At 45.4% G+C, this 18742-nt stretch overlaps 2 protein-coding genes, 1 long non-coding RNA gene and 1 pseudogene across 4 annotated transcripts in view; 2 read left to right on the top strand and 2 right to left on the bottom strand.

Annotated features, from left to right (window-relative positions):
- LOC145363523 (uncharacterized) overlaps positions 1 to 1342 on the bottom strand; it is a 16459-nt pseudogene extending 15117 nt beyond the window's left edge. The window contains exon 1 of the transcript XR_013890017.1: positions 862 to 1342. The product of XR_013890017.1 is annotated as an uncharacterized LOC145363523 (transcript). The remainder of the gene's footprint in view (positions 1 to 861) is intronic.
- Positions 1 to 2364, top strand: part of LOC145363463 (uncharacterized) — a 2746-nt gene extending 382 nt beyond the window's left edge. The window contains exon 2 of the mRNA XM_080218666.1: positions 1255 to 2364. Coding sequence (XP_080074792.1) covers positions 1345 to 2214 — 870 coding nt within the window. The 5' untranslated portion in view covers positions 1255 to 1344 and the 3' untranslated portion in view covers positions 2215 to 2364. The remainder of the gene's footprint in view (positions 1 to 1254) is intronic.
- Positions 2365 to 6380: 4016 nt separating this feature from the next.
- Positions 6381 to 10163, bottom strand: LOC145363466 (uncharacterized). The gene is made up of 3 exons (XR_013890015.1): positions 10053 to 10163; positions 8148 to 8313; positions 6381 to 7555 (listed from the first exon to the last, which is right to left on the bottom strand). It is a non-coding gene; the product is annotated as an uncharacterized LOC145363466 (long non-coding RNA).
- Positions 10164 to 10317: 154 nt separating this feature from the next.
- On the top strand, positions 10318 to 15961 carry LOC145363522 (uncharacterized). The gene is made up of 3 exons (XM_080218713.1): positions 10318 to 10558; positions 11278 to 11769; positions 14708 to 15961. Exons 1-3 carry the CDS (start codon positions 10318 to 10320, stop codon positions 14713 to 14715), a joined length of 741 nt encoding a protein of 246 aa, XP_080074839.1. The 3' UTR covers positions 14716 to 15961.
- Positions 15962 to 18742: the final 2781 nt, after the last annotated feature.

Here is an 18742-nt window from a genome sequence, read left to right as displayed (position 1 = left end):
TGACTAACGTTTTCCCGTGCTGTAGATAGGGAACATTCACTACCGCGACGAATAGTGGGTAAAGTGTACGCCATTAACACTATTCATTTGTGAAAAGTGAGTTTTTTTTGCTACTATGTGAAAATTAGGGATGGGCTCCAGTCAATAAAATCAGGAATCAAATTATACTGTGTTTCTCTGTCTCCATAGATGCTGTCAAACCTAATGAGTATTTCCAACATTTTCTCTTATCATTTCAGATTTCCATCAGCTCCAATGTTTTGATTTTGCTTAAATCGCAAACAGAACGGAGTCTAGAAACAAACAGACCATTTAAAGCTGTGTTTCAAGTGTAGAAAAAGTAGTTCTGTTGGGGGATTTTCATTAAATTTACATATAGAAATTTTTCAAATTAGTAACTGGAAAATGGACATTACTAGAACCACCAGAAATTGGCTAAACCTCCTTTGACAGCACCTTACAAAACCACAAATTTCTCCACCAACAACATGGATAAAGGCAGTTGGTGCATGAAATCCCCACTACCTGCATTTACTCATCAAAATCACACACCACTCTGACTGTGCCTTCACTATCACTCGAGCAAAAGCCTAAAACTTATTTCCTAGCAATACAGCACAGTGGTTAGCACTACTCGTAGCACAGTGGAACAGGGCAAGCACAGTGGTTAGCACTGCTCATAGCACTATAGAGCTTGGTTCGATTCTGGCTTTGAGTGATTATTTGTATGCAGTTTGCACATTCTCCCCGTGACTGCATGGGTTTCCTTCGGGTGCTCCAGTTTTCTCCCACACCCCAAAGGTATGCAGGTTAAGTGGATTGGCCATGCTAAATTGCCCCTTAAATGCAGGATACAGTTACCTCAGGATTACAAGTTGTTTTGAGATTGAAAGTGACATTTGGAGGTGATAGTTTTCCTGTGTCCTTTGAGTTGGTGGAGGTTTTGGTTATGCAGGTTGTGTCAAAGTTTTTGTCCAGTTCTAGATGTATAAAGTCCTTCTCATTCATTCCCTCCTGATTTCATCTCTATCTTTCTCCTCCATTAAGGCTGAATTCTTGTGTAGATCTGGACTGGGTGGCAGGTTTCCTGCAATGAAGGACATTAACTTGGGTTTTTCATGACATTCCAGCAACTTCCATGCTCACTTCTTCCTTGTGCCTGCTCCACAAATTATCGGATTCATTCAGCTCAGTTTCACAATCTGCCATTAACTTTATCACACTCTTTTTCTCCTCTTTGAATTAATTTTACAGCATATTAGAAGAGAATGATTTGTAGGTGGGAAACTCAGATCAAAAATCACATCAGGATCTGACAGTCACTCAAATCATCGGCTTTTGAACATGGAATCAAAAAGCACCGTTCACAGTGGGGAGAAGGTGTTTTCATGTTCTGTGTGTGGACGAAATTTCAGTCGATCATCAAACCTGTCAAAACACAAGTGTTGTCCCACTGGGGAGAAACCCTGGAAATGTGGAAACTGTGGGAAGGGATTCGATTACCCATCTGAGTTACATATTCATCATCGCAGTCACACTGGGGAGAGGCCATTCACTTGCTCTGTCTGTCAGAAAGGATTCACTAAGTCATCCCACCTTCTAAGACACCGGCGTGTTCACACTGGGGAGAAACCATTCACCTGCTCCGTCTGTGGGAAAGACTTCACAAACTCATCCCACCTCCTGTCACACCATCGAATCCACAGTGAGGAGAGACCTTTCCAATGTTCTGACTGTGAAAAAAACTATAAAAGGAAAAATGATCTGTTGATCCATAAACGCACTCACACCGGGGAGAGACTGTTCCCCTGCTCCGTGTGTGGGAAGAGATTCACTCGTTCATTTGATCTACTGACACACCAACTTATTCATACTGATAAGAGACTGTTTAAATGTCCTGACTGTGAGAAGTACTTTAAAAGCCAGACGGATCTGCTGATGCACCAACTCACTCACACCAGGGAGAGACCCTTCACCTGCCTTTTCTGTGGGAAAGGCTTCACTTGGATGTCCAACCTACTTAATCACCAACGGAGTCACACTGGGGAGAGACCATTCATCTGTTCAGTGTGTGGGAAGGGATTCACTCAGTCCTCCACCCTGCTGACACACCAGCGAGTTCACACTGGGGAGAGGCCATTTCCTTGCTCAGTGTGCGGAAAGAGATTCAGTCGTTCATCCACACAGCTGAGGCACCAGCGAGTTCACAAGTAACTGAAAGGATTGGATTTAGAATCTGCTGTTATTGCTGCTGTTAATCACATCCAGGACTGAACAAACTCTGACAGTTGGACTGTATTACTGCTGATATTAATAAGCATGAAAGCTGGGGTGTACAGTGATGTTGTATGTAAGTGTTGATTAAATCAGCTATGATTCAAACACAGTGTTTTGAACATTTGATTTCTCCAATAATAAGAGGGGAATGATTGATCTCCTGTTTTTGACAGTGCCATTATTTGGGCCTTTTCTTACTCAAGATTATTTCTGTTCTCTGGTTCACCTTCTCCCAGATTAAACTCTGAACTTTCAAGATGATCAGAGGATTAGATAGGGTGGACAGTGAGAGCCTTTTTCCTCAGATGGTGATGGCTAACGCAAGGGGACATAGCTTTAAATTGAGGGGTGATAAATATAGGACAGATATCAGAGGTAGGTTCTTTACTCAGAGGGTAGTAAGGGCGTGGAACGCCCTACCTGCAGGAGTAGTGGATTCACCAACTTTAAGGGCATTCAAATGGTCATTGGATAGACATATGGATAATATTGGAATAGTTTAGGTTAGAGGGTCATTAGATTGTTGCGCCAACCAGTGGAACCATCGAGGGCCAAAGGGCCTGTACTGCGCTGTAATGTTCTATGAATAATATAAATCTATTGAAGACAGTGGGTGCTTGGTTAAACCCATCTGATGTTGGTGTCAATTGCCTTTCGGAAGATTTCCCAGTTTTCTGAAATTCCATCGTGGTTCTGGTGTTGATGTAATGATGGGAGTTTCAGTTCCAATGCTGATGATGTAGGGTCTGTGCTGACAGAAACACAGAATCCTGACAGTGCTGAAGGGTACCATTCAGTCCATTGAGTCTGTACTGGGTCTCTGAAAGAGCATTGTACCCAGTCCTACTTCCCTGCCTTATTCCCGTAACATTGCACATTCTTTTTTTTTTCCAGATAGCAATCTAATTTTCCTTTGAATACCTCGATAGAACCTGCCTCCACCACCTTCTCAGTGAATCTGTTCCAGACTCCGACCAACCTCTGAGTGAAACATTTTTACTCACATTGCTCTTACTTCTTTGCTAAATACTTTGAATCTGTGCCCTAGTTCTTGGTGCCCTCTTGAGTCTGAACAGTTTCTCACTATTTACTCTGTCCATACTCATTGATCAAGCCATTGAACTGAATGGCCTGCTGGACCATTTAAAGACCCACATTGCTGTGGATCTGGAGTCACATGTAGAACATACTGGGAAAGGGCAGCAGATTTCCTTCCCTAAAGGATATTAGTTTTTTTTTAAATAACAATTGGCAATGGTTTCATTAAAAGTTTATTTCCAGATTTTTTTTTGTTACTAAATTCAAATTCCACCAGCTGTCATGGTGGGATTTGAACCCAGGTCCCCAGAACATGACTTTGGATTTCCAGAGTACTTATTCAGTGACAATACCACTTCACCACTGGCTGCCCCTGAGCTCATAAGAAATCTTACACTAGAAGCTTTGGCCTGGATATCTAACTCAGACATTGGTATTTAACACGGTTTTTGCTTCTTCTCTCAGACAGTAAAAGAAAAGAAACTGCAAGCTTGTTCTGTTTGAGTGATCTACTTGTGGGTGTGACAAATTAGAACATAGAACCCTACAATGCAGAAAGAGGCCCTTCGGCCCTTCGCATCTTTGCCAAACACATTCCCACTCAGGCCCTACCCCCAAATCCCCACATATTACTCCCTCGAATACCTCTAACCTATGCATCCCTAGATACTAAGGGCAATTTCTTAGCATGGCCAATCAACCTAACCGCACATCTTTGGACTGTGAGAGGAAACCAGAGTACCCGGAGGAAACCCATGCAGACACGAGGAGAATGTGACCCAAGCCAGGAATCAAACCCAGGACCCTGGAGCTGTGAAGCAGCAGTGCTAACCACTGTGCTGCCCAATTGAACTGTAGTGTTTCACTTTACACCCATCTGGAGTGCCTGTGAACCATCCATTATATAACGATATTGCATAAGAAATCTGTTATTTTCTGGGTCAATTAACCTTCCTGGAATCTTGTTTATTAAAACTCCACCACACGTACTGCATGTGAGAGCCTTTGAAATGCTTTGATCTTTGTAATTGGCACTGTTGATTTTGATGGCTTTCCTGGCATCCAATAGATCCACACCCCACCCCCTACTGATGCAAATCTCCTGAATGCTAAAGAAATTGATAGTTTGGGAAGATTGCAGTGTCAAACTCGTCAGACTCTTTTGACACTTTTTGTGCCCTGTATGTTTTCAAGAAAGTGATGCTAGTGTGCTGTTAAGAAATGTATTTTTTTTAAATGTCCTCTGCAGTTTGTAAGCAGCTTTATTTTATTGTGGCACTGGCTGCCTGCTTAAGTATCCTCTTATTGCTGCTTAAATTTGGTGACTATATGTAAATGGTCTCTGGATTTGGTGTCTCGGTGTAAATGGTCCCTGGATTTGGTGTCTCGGTGTAAATGGTCCCTGGATTTGGTGTCTCGGTGTAAATGGTCCCTGGGTTTCGTGTCACAATATAGGTGATCCCTGGATTTGGTGTCTCAGTGTAAACAGTCCCTGGATTTGGTGTCACAGGGGAGGTGGTCCCTGGATTTGGTGTCACAGGGGAGGTGGTCCCTGGATTTGGTGTCACAGCGGAGGTGCTCCCTGGATTTGGTGTCACAGCGGAGGTGCTCCCTGGATTTGGTGTCACAGCGGAGGTGCTCCCTGGATTTGGTGTCACAGCGGAGGTGCTCCCTGGATTTGGTGTCACAGCGGAGGTGCTCCCTGGATTTGGTGTCACAGCGGAGGTGCTCCCTGGATTTGGTGTCACAGCGGAGGTGCTCCCTGGATTTGGTGTCACAGTGGAGGTGGTCCCTCGATTTGGTGTCTCGGTATAAGTAGTCTCTGGATTTAGTGTCTGAGTGTACGTGGTCCCTAATTTGGTGTCTGTGGTTGGATTTATTACTATTTACTGTGCATTCATGTCACACTGGAAACACTGTGTCCATATCTACTTGTCCATCCCATTTGAAGACCTGTATCAGGAGAATTATAGAATCCCTACAGCGTAGAAGGAAGCCATTCAGCCCACTGAGTCTGCGCTGACTCTGTAAAAGAGCATCTTACCCAGGCCCAGCCCCAGCAAGCCTACACATTTACCCTGCTAATCCTCTAACCTGCACGTCTTTTGACTGTGGGAGGAAGCCAGAGCACTAGGAGAAAACCTCTGCAGACACAGAGGAAAATGTGCAAACTCCACACAGACACTGAGGCAGCAGTGCTAACCACTGTGCCACCCTGTAGAGATGAGCCTTTCTTTAGTTTGAGATTGCTGTGTGTAAAATCTCCCCTTTTAATCCCCTGTAAAGGGAGTTTCCAAAATCCATTCAGGATTTCATCCATTCACAACATTCTCTCCTCCTACTCCAGCTTTGTCACCAGGATAATTCCCCTTCCGTCCACTCGGTAGCTTCCCATTTGGGGTTTGCGTTTACACAACATATTTCCGGAGAATCTCCGTCCACCCACCAGATCCATTGCTCCCGCCATTCCCTCCTTTTACCTATCGTGGATCTGAGAGAGAAGCATCTGTTCATAGTCATGGCTGACTCTGCGGATGCTCCAAATACTGGGCGGAACTGTGCCTGCCCACTGCTCTCGTGTGCTGTGGATAGGGGATATCTCAACCAAGGGGAATGCTGGGTAAAAACACCGCCATTGATGGTCCCAATTAAATGATGACAGAACCCAGAGGAAGATGCAGTTTCAGAGCTCAGTCAATGAGGAACTTTAGAAGCAATTTTTTTCTGGTGGGCTGCTGGAAGTAATAGAATTGGTTTGCTGGATGCTGTCGATCATAAAGAAGCTCTATGAGCTACCTGCACTTGTTATTGGAAGTGAGGATGGAGGTAAGAGGGAATGGGCAGAACATCTCAAAAGCTCCTAACATAGTGCGGATCTCGGTCACTCTGCTAAACACAAAGTTGATTTATTTAACTTTTAACCAGAAGATTAAAAACATACAACTAGCCTGGGGTTTATCATCAGCAGGAGAAATAGACCCCAAGAATATGGTTCATGACTGGCTGTGATTAAAAGTAAAATACAATCAGTAAAGTTTATTTATTAGCTACAAGTAAGACTTACATTAACACTGCAATGAAGTTACTGTGAAATTCCCCTAGTCATCACAGCCTGCCTGTTCAGGTCAATGCACTAACCAGTACATCTTTCAGAATATGAGAGGAAACTGGAGCACCCGCAGGAAACCCACGCAGACACACAGAACGTGAGACTTTATACAGATATTGACCCAATCCAGGAATTGAACCCAGGTCACTGGTGCTGTCAGGTACCAATGCTGCCCGTAGTGTAGTTATTTCTGAAATCACTGGGTCTCAGCAGGTGGGACAAATGAGTGACTCTCTTCCCACATTCAGAGGAAGTGAACATTCTCTCCTCAGTGTCAATGCACTGGTGTACAATGAGATGAGATTACCTGAACTCAGACCAGAATGATCGTCTCTAGTCAGTGTGGATTAGTCGATGGGAAAGCATTTCCCTAGAGCTTTTGTTGCACTTCCCAAGTTCAGTCTCGTCAGTGTGAACTTGCTGGTGCATCAGTAGGTGGGATGAATTCGTGAATCCCTTCCCACTCCATGCAAGTGAACGGCCTCTCCCCAGTGTGAACGTGTTAGTATCTCGGCAGGTTGGATGAATTAATGAATCCCTTTCCACACTCAGGGCAAGTGAATGGTCTCTTCCCAGTATGAATCTGCTGGTGTGTCAACAGAGAGGACAACTGAGCAAATCCCTTCCCACACTCTTTGCAGGTGAATGGCCACTCCCAGTGTGAATCTGCTGGTGGACAGGTGGGGTAAGATGATTGTTTGAACCCAGTCCCACAGTGAGAGCACCTGAACAGTCTCTTGTCAGTGTGAACATGTTGATGGCGCATCAGTTCCCCAAAACTTTTGTAGCACTTCCCACAGTTCATGCATTTAAGAGCTCTCTCCGCATTGTGAACTCGTTGGTGTCTCAACAGATGTGATGAATTAGTGAATCCCTTCCCACATTCAGTGCAAGTGAACGGCCTCTCCCAGTGTGAACGAGCTGGTGTCTCAGCAGTCTGGTTGAATTCGCGAAGCTTTTCCCACACTCGGTGCAGATGCAGTCATAGGTGGACACAGTGGTGAAGAAGGCATTCAACATGCTTTGTTTCATCGGTCAGAACATTGAATACAGGAGTTGGGATGTCTTGTTGAAGTTGTACAAGACATTGGTAAGGCCACACTTGGAATAATGTGTACAGTTCTGGTCACCCTATTATAGAAAGAATATTATTAAACTAGAAAGAGTGCAGAGAAGACTTACTAGGATGCTACCGGGACTTGATGGTTTGAGTTATAAGGAGAGACGAGATAGCCTGGGACTTTTTCCTCTGGAGCGTAGGAGGCTGAGGGGTGATCTTATAGTGGTCTATAAAATAGAGGGGCACAGATCAGCTAGATCGTCAATATCTTTTCCCAAAGGTAGGGGAGTCTAAAACAAGAGAGCATAGGTTTAATGTGAGAGGGGAGAGATACAGAAGTGTGCAGAGGGGCAATATTTTTCGCATGGTGAATGTCTGGAAGAAAGTACCTGAGGTAGTAGTAGAGGCGGTACACTTTTGTCTTTTAAAAAGCATTTGGATAATTTCATGGGTAAGATGGGTACAGAGGGATATGGGCCAAATACAGCCAATTGGGATTAGCTTAGGGATTTTTTTTAAAAAAAGGGCAGCATGGACAACATGGATGGGCCTGTTTCCATGCTGTAAACCTCTATGACTCTATAAATGGCTACACCCCAGTGTGAATGCACTGCTGAGTTCCCAGCATAACTGAGTGACTGAATCCCTTCCCACAGTCCTCACCTTTTGTGGGTGTCCTTGTGTCTCTCCAGGTTCCACAGTCAGATGAAGCCTCATCCACACACAGAAAACACATACGGTTTCTCCCCACTGTGAATGGTGCTTTATCTTTCCACGTTTACGATCCAGTGATTTCAGGTTTTGATAAATTAGGTGACTCCAGCAGTTTCTGATGTGATATTTAGTTTGAGTTTTCAAAAGAGAGAAAAGGGAATGAGAAATAAGCCACAAAAGCAGGCTGTGAAATTGAACTGAACAAATTTGGGCATTTGTGGGGCAGGCACTAAGAAAATGTGACCATGAAAACTGACATTGTTGTGAAAAACTCAACTGGTTCACTGGTATGGGAACCTACCACCTTGTAACGACTTACACCAGGCTCTCCTCTATGGGAGGGGAAGGAAAGGGAGAGAAGTGGAGCGGCATGGGGCGATGGGAGGGAATTTTATTACAAATCAATCAACCACCAACCTCCACCACCTTGGAGGACCAGGGTAGTAAGTGTATGTGAACATCACCCCTCCAGAATTACCTTCAAGTCACACATCGCACTGCCTTATCTGGCATCTGGTACTGGATGCACCGAAATTCCCTCCGTTGAGAGTCATAGAGTTTTACAGCATAGAAAGAAGCCCTTTGGCCCATCATGTCTATGCCAGCCAGCAAGCACCTATCTATTCTAATCCCATTTCCAGTAATTGGTTCATAACCTTGAATGCTATGGTTTCACATGTTCATCTAAATGCTTCTTAAATATTGTGAGGGTTCTTGTCTCTACCACCCTTTCAGACAGTGAGTTCCAGATTCCCACCACCCTCTGAGTGAAAGGTTTGTCCTGCACTCCACTCTAAACCTCCTGCCCCTTAACTTAAATCTATCTCCCTGGTTATTGACCTCTCTACTAAGGGGAAAAGTTCCTTCCAATTTACCTGATCTATGTTCCTCATAATCTTGTACACCTCAGTCAGGTCATCCCTCAGCCTTCACTGTTCTAAGGAAAACAACCTCAGTTTAACCAGCCTCTCTTCATAGCTGAAATGCTCCAGCCCAGGCAACATCTTGGTGAATCTTCTCTGCACCCTCTCTGGTTCAATCACATCCTTCCTATAATCTTCCAAACAGAACTGCACACATGACCCGAGTTGTGACTTAACAGGTATTTTATATAGATCCATCATAACCACTTTATCTTCTTGTCCTGCTGGCTTCAAGGACAATTGGGAATGCTCCCCAATGTCCCTCTGGTCCTCTATATTCCCTGGCCTTGTCATCCTCCTAAGAGTCATCACTTCATACTTTTCAGGGTTAAATTCCATTTGCCACTGTTCTGCCCATCTGACCAGCCCGTCTCTTTTACCCTGTAATCTAAGTTTGTCCTCGCTACTTACCACAATACCAATCACAATCTGATCCATTCTACCACACACCCGTCCCTGCTTTCTGTACCTACATTGTCCTTCCACACTGAACACGGATGCAAAATACTCATTTAATACCTCAAATACATCTTCTGGCTTCACTCCAAGGTTGCCTAATGGGCAACTGATTCCAAACCTACCAACCTACTTACTCTTTCCCTGATTACCTTCTTGCCCTTAAAATATTTATAAAGCATCTTGTGATTTATTTCCTGCTCTGCCTCATCAATAAGACATTGGGACTCAAGAGGGTTGATGCAGTTTGATGGGCAGGTTGTCTCCATTAAGAACAATAGAGGATAGCCCCACCCCCCATTCATTCACAACATTGCCCCTTACAAAGATGGCGATCACCCATGCGCACCACCGGACATTGCCCCCAATAAAGATGGAGGCTGTTAACGCGCGGGCCGATCTCACGGATCTTTGACCCGCTCGACGCAAATGGAGTAACCGGAAAATTTTAGGGGTGGTTTACAGATCGCACAACCTGTTTATGAAGCCTTCCCGTCCACTCGCCGGTTCCATCGTAGCCACCGAGCGGCGATTTTCCGATTACAAATTACGGATCGGAGACAATAAGCGTTGGTCGCCGCCGCCATTGCCCGCACTGCGCATGCTTCAGTCGCCGCCCCTCGATCACTCTGATTGGTTGGAGGACCGGCCCGCCCACGGTCCTCCAGCCCCACCTTCCTCATCCTATTGGCCCTGAGCTGCCGTCAATCACCCTCCCCCGGGGCATTGTGATCTAGCACATGCGTAGTCCGGTCCGGTTGATGAGGCTGGACAATCGGTCCGAATGTGGAGCATGCGCGATTCCTTTGTTCGCCTCGAGAGCGAGAGTCCTTTGTCCCGGAGAAGCGGAGTCAGCGTTAGGCGGTGTCTCGGAGGGTCTGGAAACACTTTGTGGACCTGCAAACCCTTCAGAATCATTGTCAGCTCCCTGGTTTGCAGCTGCGGGGCTTCTCCCTCCCTACCTCCCGGGAACAGACCCAGGTTAACGGCCCCATCCTGGCACAGCCTCTGGAGGATGGTTCACATCAGAGGACGGGGGGGGGGACAGTAAATAAGAGGTTACACTTTGCCCTCAAATCAGTGAGGACTCTGATCTCTGCGAAGGAAGGAAAGCCTGGGAGGTGGGCGGGGAGGATTCACAAACTGGAGGCCCCCCAACAAGCAGCAGCTCCCTGCAAGTGACCAGGAGAGAAAATAATTGATTTTATTTTCACTCTGTACAAAAGAGAACTGAACTCATCCAGAATAGAGTTGGGGGGGGAGGGAGATTTGTTCAGATGCTTCACACTGGGTTTGCCAGGCTGACCAAGTTTCACAAAAAAAATGAAAGAACATCCTTCATGAATCTATAGGAGCAGACGGGCAGTATTGTGTGTGGTGCTACCAGAACTGCGAGGGCAGACAGGGACTGGTTGGCAGGCAGAACAGCTGGAAGAGGGTGCTGCACAGATCCATTTTATAAGTCAAATAGGACCTATATACCATGCAGTGAACTTAAATATGGGATAATATAAGATATGACTTGGTTGGTCACCCTGGAGTTTGGATTCCAGCACAAGGCTGAAGGGTAGTGTGTGGGATGAGGGTTTATTGCTTCGTAGGAACAAGCGAGGAAAGCATGTTCCGTAGCAACTAGAATGTTTTGTTCTGAATTTCTATCCTGTATTGACAGTGATGATGTTTGTAAACTCCTTTCACAGGATATCTGAAATATACAGACACTAAATCAGCCAACCTGGAGAGGCACGAGGACATCTACACCATAGAGAACCCGTGGAAATGTGGGGACTGTGGGAAGGAATTCAGTTCTCCGTCTCAACTGGAGACACATCGGCGAAGTCACACTGGGGAGAAACCGTTCATCTGCACCATGTGTGGAAAGAGGTTTAGTCGAATGTTCAACCTTCGCACTCATCAGCGACTTCACACTGGGGAGCGGCCATTCACCTGCTCTCTGTGTATGAAGGGATTCAGCAGTTCATCTCGCCTGCTGAAACACAAGCGTGGTCACACTGGGGAAAGGCCTTTCACCTGCTCCGTGTGCGCGAAGAGATTCACTAACTCATCCGATCTCCTGACACATCAGCGAGTTCACACTGGGGAGAGGCCGTTCACCTGCTCCATATGTGGGAACAGATTTACTCAGTCACAAAATCTAATGAGACACCAGCGTGTTCACAAGTCTTCTGAAGGTAGATTCCCCAGTTATTGAAGAATTAATCACATCCTAGACTGACCCATGTTCATTCTGATAGCTGTGGGATGTTTCTGCTGCTGTTAATAATCTCTATAACCAGCTGGAGTTAACTGTTCAGGTATTTGTTCTTCAAGTTCAGAGAGACTAATTGATTAGCCAGGGTCTAACTGAAAGACAGAGCAGACTCAAAGGGCTGAATGACCTACTCTGTTTCCTGTGTTGTCCTGTTTCCCCTTCCCCCTTCCCTGGGCTTCTCCCCACTCTCTAACTCTGCTCTAGTGCTGGTTTTGGTGAAGTATCTTCTCCCCAGTTTTCCCATCACTTTCCATTCATCAGTGTGGTATTCGCACTCAAGTTTATTGGGAAGAAGAGGAAACCATTTATCCCCCTCGAGCCTGTTTCCTCATTCACTGGGGTCAGGGCTGATCTGTGACCTAACTCCATTTATCTGGATATTGTTTTAATCCTGACTTCCCCAGTCTGTTACAATGTGATTTTAGAATAATTTTTATTTACATCAGATCTTTAATGTAGGAGAGTGTCCCATGACAATCTCAGAAACAGAACATTACAGCACAGTACGGGCCCTTCAGCCCTCAATGTTGTGCTGAGCTATGTCCAATCCCAAGATCAAGCTATCCCACTCCCTATAATTCTGGAGTGCTCCATGTGCGTATCCAATAACCACTTGAAAGTTCCTAAAGTGTCCGACTCCACTATCACAGCAGGCAGTCCAACCACTCTCTGAGTAAAGAATCTACCTCGGACATCTCTCCTATATCTCCCACCATGAACCTTATAGTTATGCCCCCTAGTAACAGCACAATCAGTCAGAAGCTAACACTGATGCACACTGTAGGAAGGATGAGATTGCACTAGAAAGGGTGCAGAGGAGAGTCACCAGGATGTTGCTTGGGCTGGAGTGTTTCAGCTCTGAAGAGAGGCTGGTTAGGCTGAGATTGTTTTCCTTAGAGCAGAGAAGGCTGAGGGAGTCCTGAGTGAGGTGTTACAAAATCATGAGACACATAGAGTAGCTGAGAGGGAACGTTTCCTCGTTAGTGGTGAAGGGGTTGGTGGGGGGTGGGGTTAATACCAGGGGCGCATAGATTTAGCGGGGAATTGGTCGGAAAAATGGAAAGGTGACTGATTATCTAAATGACTTTGAGGTGCTCCAGTGCAGAGGGATCTGGGTGTCTCGTTCACAAGTCACAGTAAACTAGCATGCAGGTACAGCAGATTATAAAGAAAATAAATGGAATGTTGGCATTTATCGCTAAAGGAATTGATTATAAATGGAAGGAACTATGCAGGGCATTGGTGAGGCTGCACCTGGAGTATTGTACAAAGTTTGGTCCCCTTTTTTGAGGAAAGATGTCGTGGCATTGGAGGCAGTTCAGTGGAGGTTCACTAGACTGATTCCAGAGATGAGGGGTCTCTCGTATAGAGATTGAACAGTTTCGGCCGATACTCTCTGGAATTTAGAAGAATGAGCAGAGATCAAATTCAAGATGATAAAAGGTATGGCTAAAGTAGACCTGGAGCGGATGCTTCCTCTGGTGGGGCATTCTCAGATGAGAGGTCACAGTCTTAGGATAAAGGGCAGCAAATTTAAAACAGAGTTGAGGAGAAACTACTTCCCCCAAAGGGTTGTGAATCTGTGGAATTTGCTAACCGAAAGTGCGGTGGATGCTGGGACAGTGAGTAAATTTAAGGAGGAGTTGGACAAATTTTTAATTGGTAATGGGTTGAAGAATTAGAACATAGAAACACTACAACACAAACAGGCCCTTCAGCCCACAAGTTGTGCCGAACATATCCCTACCTATCTATAACCCTCTATTTTACTAAGTCCCATGTACTTATCCAAAAGTCTCTGAAAAGACCCTATCGAATCCGCCTCCACCACCACTGCCGGCAGCCGATTCTACGCACCCACCACCCTCTGAGTGAAAATCTTACCCCTGGCATCTCTGTACCTACTCCCCAGCATCCTAAACCTGTGTGGCAGCCATTTCGGCCCTGGGAAAAAGCCTCTGAGAATCCACTCGATCAATATCTCCCAACATCTTAGACACCTCTACCAGGTCGCCTCTCATCCTTCGTCTCTCTCTAAGGAGAAAAGACCGAGCTCTCTCAACCTATCCTCATAAGGCATGCCACCCAATCCAGGTAACATCCTTGTCAATCTCCTCTGCACCCTTTCTATGGCTTCCACATCCTTCCTGTAATGAGGCGACCAGAACTGCGCAAGTAATCCAAGAGGGGTCTGACTAGAGTCTTATAAAGCTGCAGCATTATCTCCCGACTCCTAAACTCAATCCCTCGATTGATGGCTTCAGTCTTCCCAATGTGTAAAATATCTGATCATCCAGTACTGGATGCCAGACAAGTCAGGACAGTGTGTTTAAAGTTTTTTTTTAAGTTTAGTTATTTCTGTCACAAGTAGGCTTACATTAACACTGCAATGAAGTTACTGTGAAAATCTGAGAGACTTGAATTTGAACGTAGAGGTGTTCATACACACTTATGATCCTTCCAGGTGCTGGAAGTAGAGGGTTTGGGAGATCGTGTCAAAGCTCCAGCTGAGTTATGGATGTGTAAAATTCCTCTCTTCCCGCCATCACCAGTGCCCCACCCGTTCCCCCCCCCATAACCTCACCTCTTGCATTACTCCTCATTCTCTCCCTCTGTCTTGTATTCTCCTTAAGTAGATACCTGAGTCTGTATAGACCCAGACTGGGTGGTAAGTTCCTTTCCCTGAAGGACATTAGTGAATCAGTTATGTTTTTATGACAATCCAGCACTTTTCATGGTCACTTTTTCTGAGTGTCAGACAAATTACCAGATTCATTCAGCTCAATTTCACAAGCGGCCTTTGTATTTTTGTGGGTTCTCTCTCACTCCTGTTTTTCTGTTTTAAATCAATTTCACAGGGTTTTAGAAGAGGAGGATTTGCAGTCGGGAAACTGAAATCAAACATCACACCAGGAGCTGACGGAGGTGTACAATTTATCGTAACTTGAATATCATTTAATATTAAACACGGAAAGAAGAAGCACTGTTCACAGTGAGGGGACACCATACACGTGTTGTGTGTGTAGACAAGGCTTCAGCCGACCATCTGGCCTGTCGAAACACAAGCAGTCACACTGGGAAAAACCTGTGGAAATGTGGGGATTGTAGGAAAGTGTTTAGTTGTCCATCTGACCTGGAAATTCATCGATGCAGTCACACTGGGGAGAGACAGTTCACTTGCCCTCAGTGTGGGAAGGGATTCACTCAGTCATCCGGTCTATTAAAACACCAGCGAGATCACACTGGGGAGAGACCATTCACATGTTCTGATTGTGGGAAGGGATTCACTCAGTTATCCAATCTGTTAGGACACCAACGTGGTCACACTGGGGAAAGGCCATTCACCTGCTGTGTGTGTGGGAAGGGATTCACTCAGTTTATCCCACCTGATGACACATCAGTGAGTTCGCACTGATGAGAGAGACCATTTACCTCGTCCGACTGTGGGAATGGATTCATTCAGTTATCTAACCTGCCGAAACACCAGTGAATCCACGCGGGGGAGAAACCATCTACCTGCTCTATATGCGGGAAGGGGTTCACTCAGTCGTCCCACCTACTGAAACATCAGCGAGCCCACACTGATGAGAGAGACCTTTTAGATGCCTGAACTGTGAGAAGTGCTTTTTCCCATCCCATCCCATCAGCGGGTTCACTCTGATGAGAGACCGTTTAAATGCCTGGATTGTGGGAAGTGCTTTAAAAGTTCTGGGGAGCCGGTGACACATCAATGTATTCACACTGACGAGAGACCGTTCAGATGCTCTCACTGTGGGACTGGATTCAGGAAATCATCTCAGCTCACTGCACACCAGAGAATTCACACTGGGGAGAGGCTGCCCACCTGCTCTGAGTGTGGGAAGGGATTCAATCATTGGTCCAATCTGCTGAAACACTGGTGTGTGCACGCCAGGGAGAAACCGCTCTCCTGCTCTGTGTGTGGGAGGGGATTCACTCAGTCATCCCATCTGCTGAGACACCAGCGAGGCCACAAGTAACTACAGTGATTGGATATTCTGTTAATCACCTGCAGGTCTGAAGATTATTCACTGCAGTTCAGTCCTGCTGATGTTAATAACCACCAGGTGTAAATATTCTGGATAAGAGACAAATAAATCAGCTTTGTGTTAAACACAGTGTGTTGCGTCTTCTTAATATCACTAATAGAAGTTAATTCCTTTTGAAAGGTCCTCCCCTTCCCCATCTCCACCATCCCCACCCCCAACAAGTGTGAAGAGCTCCATCACAGTTTATTTTCTTACAGGTCAGTAGCTGTCACTCTGAGGGAGCATATTGGAAATGCCAACAGCACCGTTTTTCTCAGTGCCCATCCCCTCCCTTCCCAGCAGCACTGAGCCTTTCCCAGCGTGCATTTCACACTGGCTGCTCACTAATTGGCCACCCGGTCTGAAATCACATTCCAGGGCCGATTGCACCCACTTCCAGGCACTCCTGTGTGAGTGTGCCCGACGGATGAAAAATTCACACCTTCTTGTCAAATTTAACAACAGCATGAGTTTCTGACCACATTTCCACACCCTCACTAATACCAGATATTTCAATCTCCATAATGTCAACAATCTCCACCCCACCCCAGCTCATCTGCTGCCGAAACCCTCACCCTTGCCCATGTTGTCTTTAGACTTGACAATTCCAATTCATTCTTGACCAGCCTCTCACGTTCACCCCACTCCAACGTGGAAACGTGAGATAATCCAAAACTTACTTCATATCTGCTTTCTCACACCAAATCCCATTCATTCATCTCTCTCCTCTGCCCCCTCCCCCACCCCATGTTCACTGACTTGCATAGATTTTAAGTCAAGTCATGCTTTTATATTCACATCCTTCTTTTCAAATTCCTCCATGATCTTATCCCCCCTTATCTCAGTAACCTCCAATTTCACAATTCCCTGAGATCCATTGAATAGAATTATTGAACTCCTACAGTGCAGAGGATGCCATTCAGCTCATCAAGTCTGTACTGACAATAATCCCACCCAGGTCCTGTCCTTGTAACTTTGCATAATCCCCCTGACACTGCGGGGCAATCCCACACAGATCTGTTCCCTGTAACCCCAAGAATTTACTAATCCCACTAACCTACACATTTTGGGACACTAAGGGGTAATTTAGCATGGTCCCCAGATATCTGTACTCTTCTCATTCAGGCCTCTGGAGCATCCCTGGGTTTTAATTATTCCATCATTAGTGGCAGGGCTTACGTGTGAAACTCTGAAATTCCTCCCTAAGCTCTCCATCTCTCTCCTGATTCAAGATCTGTCTCTCCAATCAGGCTTTTGTCTTTCTATCTGAATATTGTGCTCTGTCAAGTCATGCCTTGATTTTATATTCACATCCTTTTTTTCAAATTCCTCCATGATCTTATCCCTCCCTAGCTCAATAATCTCCAGTTTCACAGTTCCCTGCAATCACAGAATAGAATTATTGAACTCCTACAGTGCGGAAGAGGCCATTTGGCCTATCGTGTCTGTACCGACATTCTGTCAAATCTTACCCAGGCCTTCTCCCCCACCCTATCTCTGTTACCCATTTACCACTTCTAATCCATCTAAACTGCACAACTTGGGACCCTGAAGGGCAATTTAGCATAGTCAATTCACCTAACCTGCACATCTTTGGACCGAGGGAGGAAACTGGAGCACCCAGAGGAAACACACACAGCCACGAGGAGATTATTCAAACTGCAGACAGATAGTCACCCAAGGCCAGAATTGAACCCAGGGCCCTGGTGTTGTGAGGAAACACGAAGCACTACTGCTATCTTTTTCATTATGAAACTCATTTGAAATACTTTGCAACCCCAAGTATTTAGTCTGCTAATCCCACCAACATACACATCTTGGGACACTAAGGGGCAATTTAGCATGGTCCCTAGATACCTGTACTCTTCTCATTCAGGGCTCTGGAGCATCCCTGGTTTAATTACTCCATCATCAGTGGCAGGGCCTAGGTGTGAAACTCTGAAACTGTTTTCATTTCCAGATCTCCCAGTAATGGACTTGCTGCCATCTGGATCAAAACTGTTTTCAGCACTAAGTCTCCGCTGTGATGTAATAGTCTCTATGACATCATCACAGCAGGACTGTATGACATCATCAGAGTCCATTATTTCTGAATGATCCACATCAATAACAACAGGAAATACTCATCAAGCTGAGCACATTATCTAGGCTGACACTCCAGTCTGACATTGAGACACTGCTGCACTGGGAACATACACCATCCTTCAGATGGAGCTTGTGCTCTGGCCACAATCTTCCAATCCTCCTTATACAGCAGTGGTGTGAAAGGAGGAAAGCTATGCTGACACAGGGAGAATGTGTAAACTCCACATTGACGTTGGCCCAAGCCAGGAATCAAACCTGGGTCCCTGGCACTGTGAGGCAGAAGTGCTGACAACACTGTACGTTTTCAAGAATATGTTAGATAGTGCTTTTAGGTCTAAAGGAATCAATGGATATTGGGTGGAGGGGAAGGATAAATTCTTTTATCCTTCCAGATTCCCTCCCTTCCTTAAAGTGTGACTCCAGTTGTGGGTCAAACACATTCCTTCACTCCCATTCTACTCAAGCATTCCACTCGCAACAAATCAGCTTAAATGACTTTATTCATCATTGTGAATGTTTGGAAAGAATCATCTTTTCTCAATTGTGGAGAACAGAAAGTCTAGGGGTCGGTTCAGAGATTCCTTCTCCCCAGGTCTGTTCAAACAAGCTGTGTGTATCTGAGTTACATTGATACAGACCCACTCACTCAGTAAGTGATCAGATCTCTCTGAACTGTGACACAAGCTGTTTCTGTCTCAGTTACTTACTATGAATTAGAATTAAATTCAATCCATTTGCTGATCTCCCAGTAATGGACTTGCT

The sequence above is a fragment of the Carcharhinus amblyrhynchos genome, unplaced genomic scaffold (genome assembly GCF_965287045.1).
Source record: "Carcharhinus amblyrhynchos unplaced genomic scaffold, sCarAmb.v2.hapA scaffold_39, whole genome shotgun sequence".
Classification (NCBI taxonomy): domain Eukaryota; kingdom Metazoa; phylum Chordata; class Chondrichthyes; order Carcharhiniformes; family Carcharhinidae; genus Carcharhinus; species Carcharhinus amblyrhynchos.
Note: the sequence above shows the minus strand (reverse complement) of the source record. Positions and strands in the feature narration are given on the sequence as shown.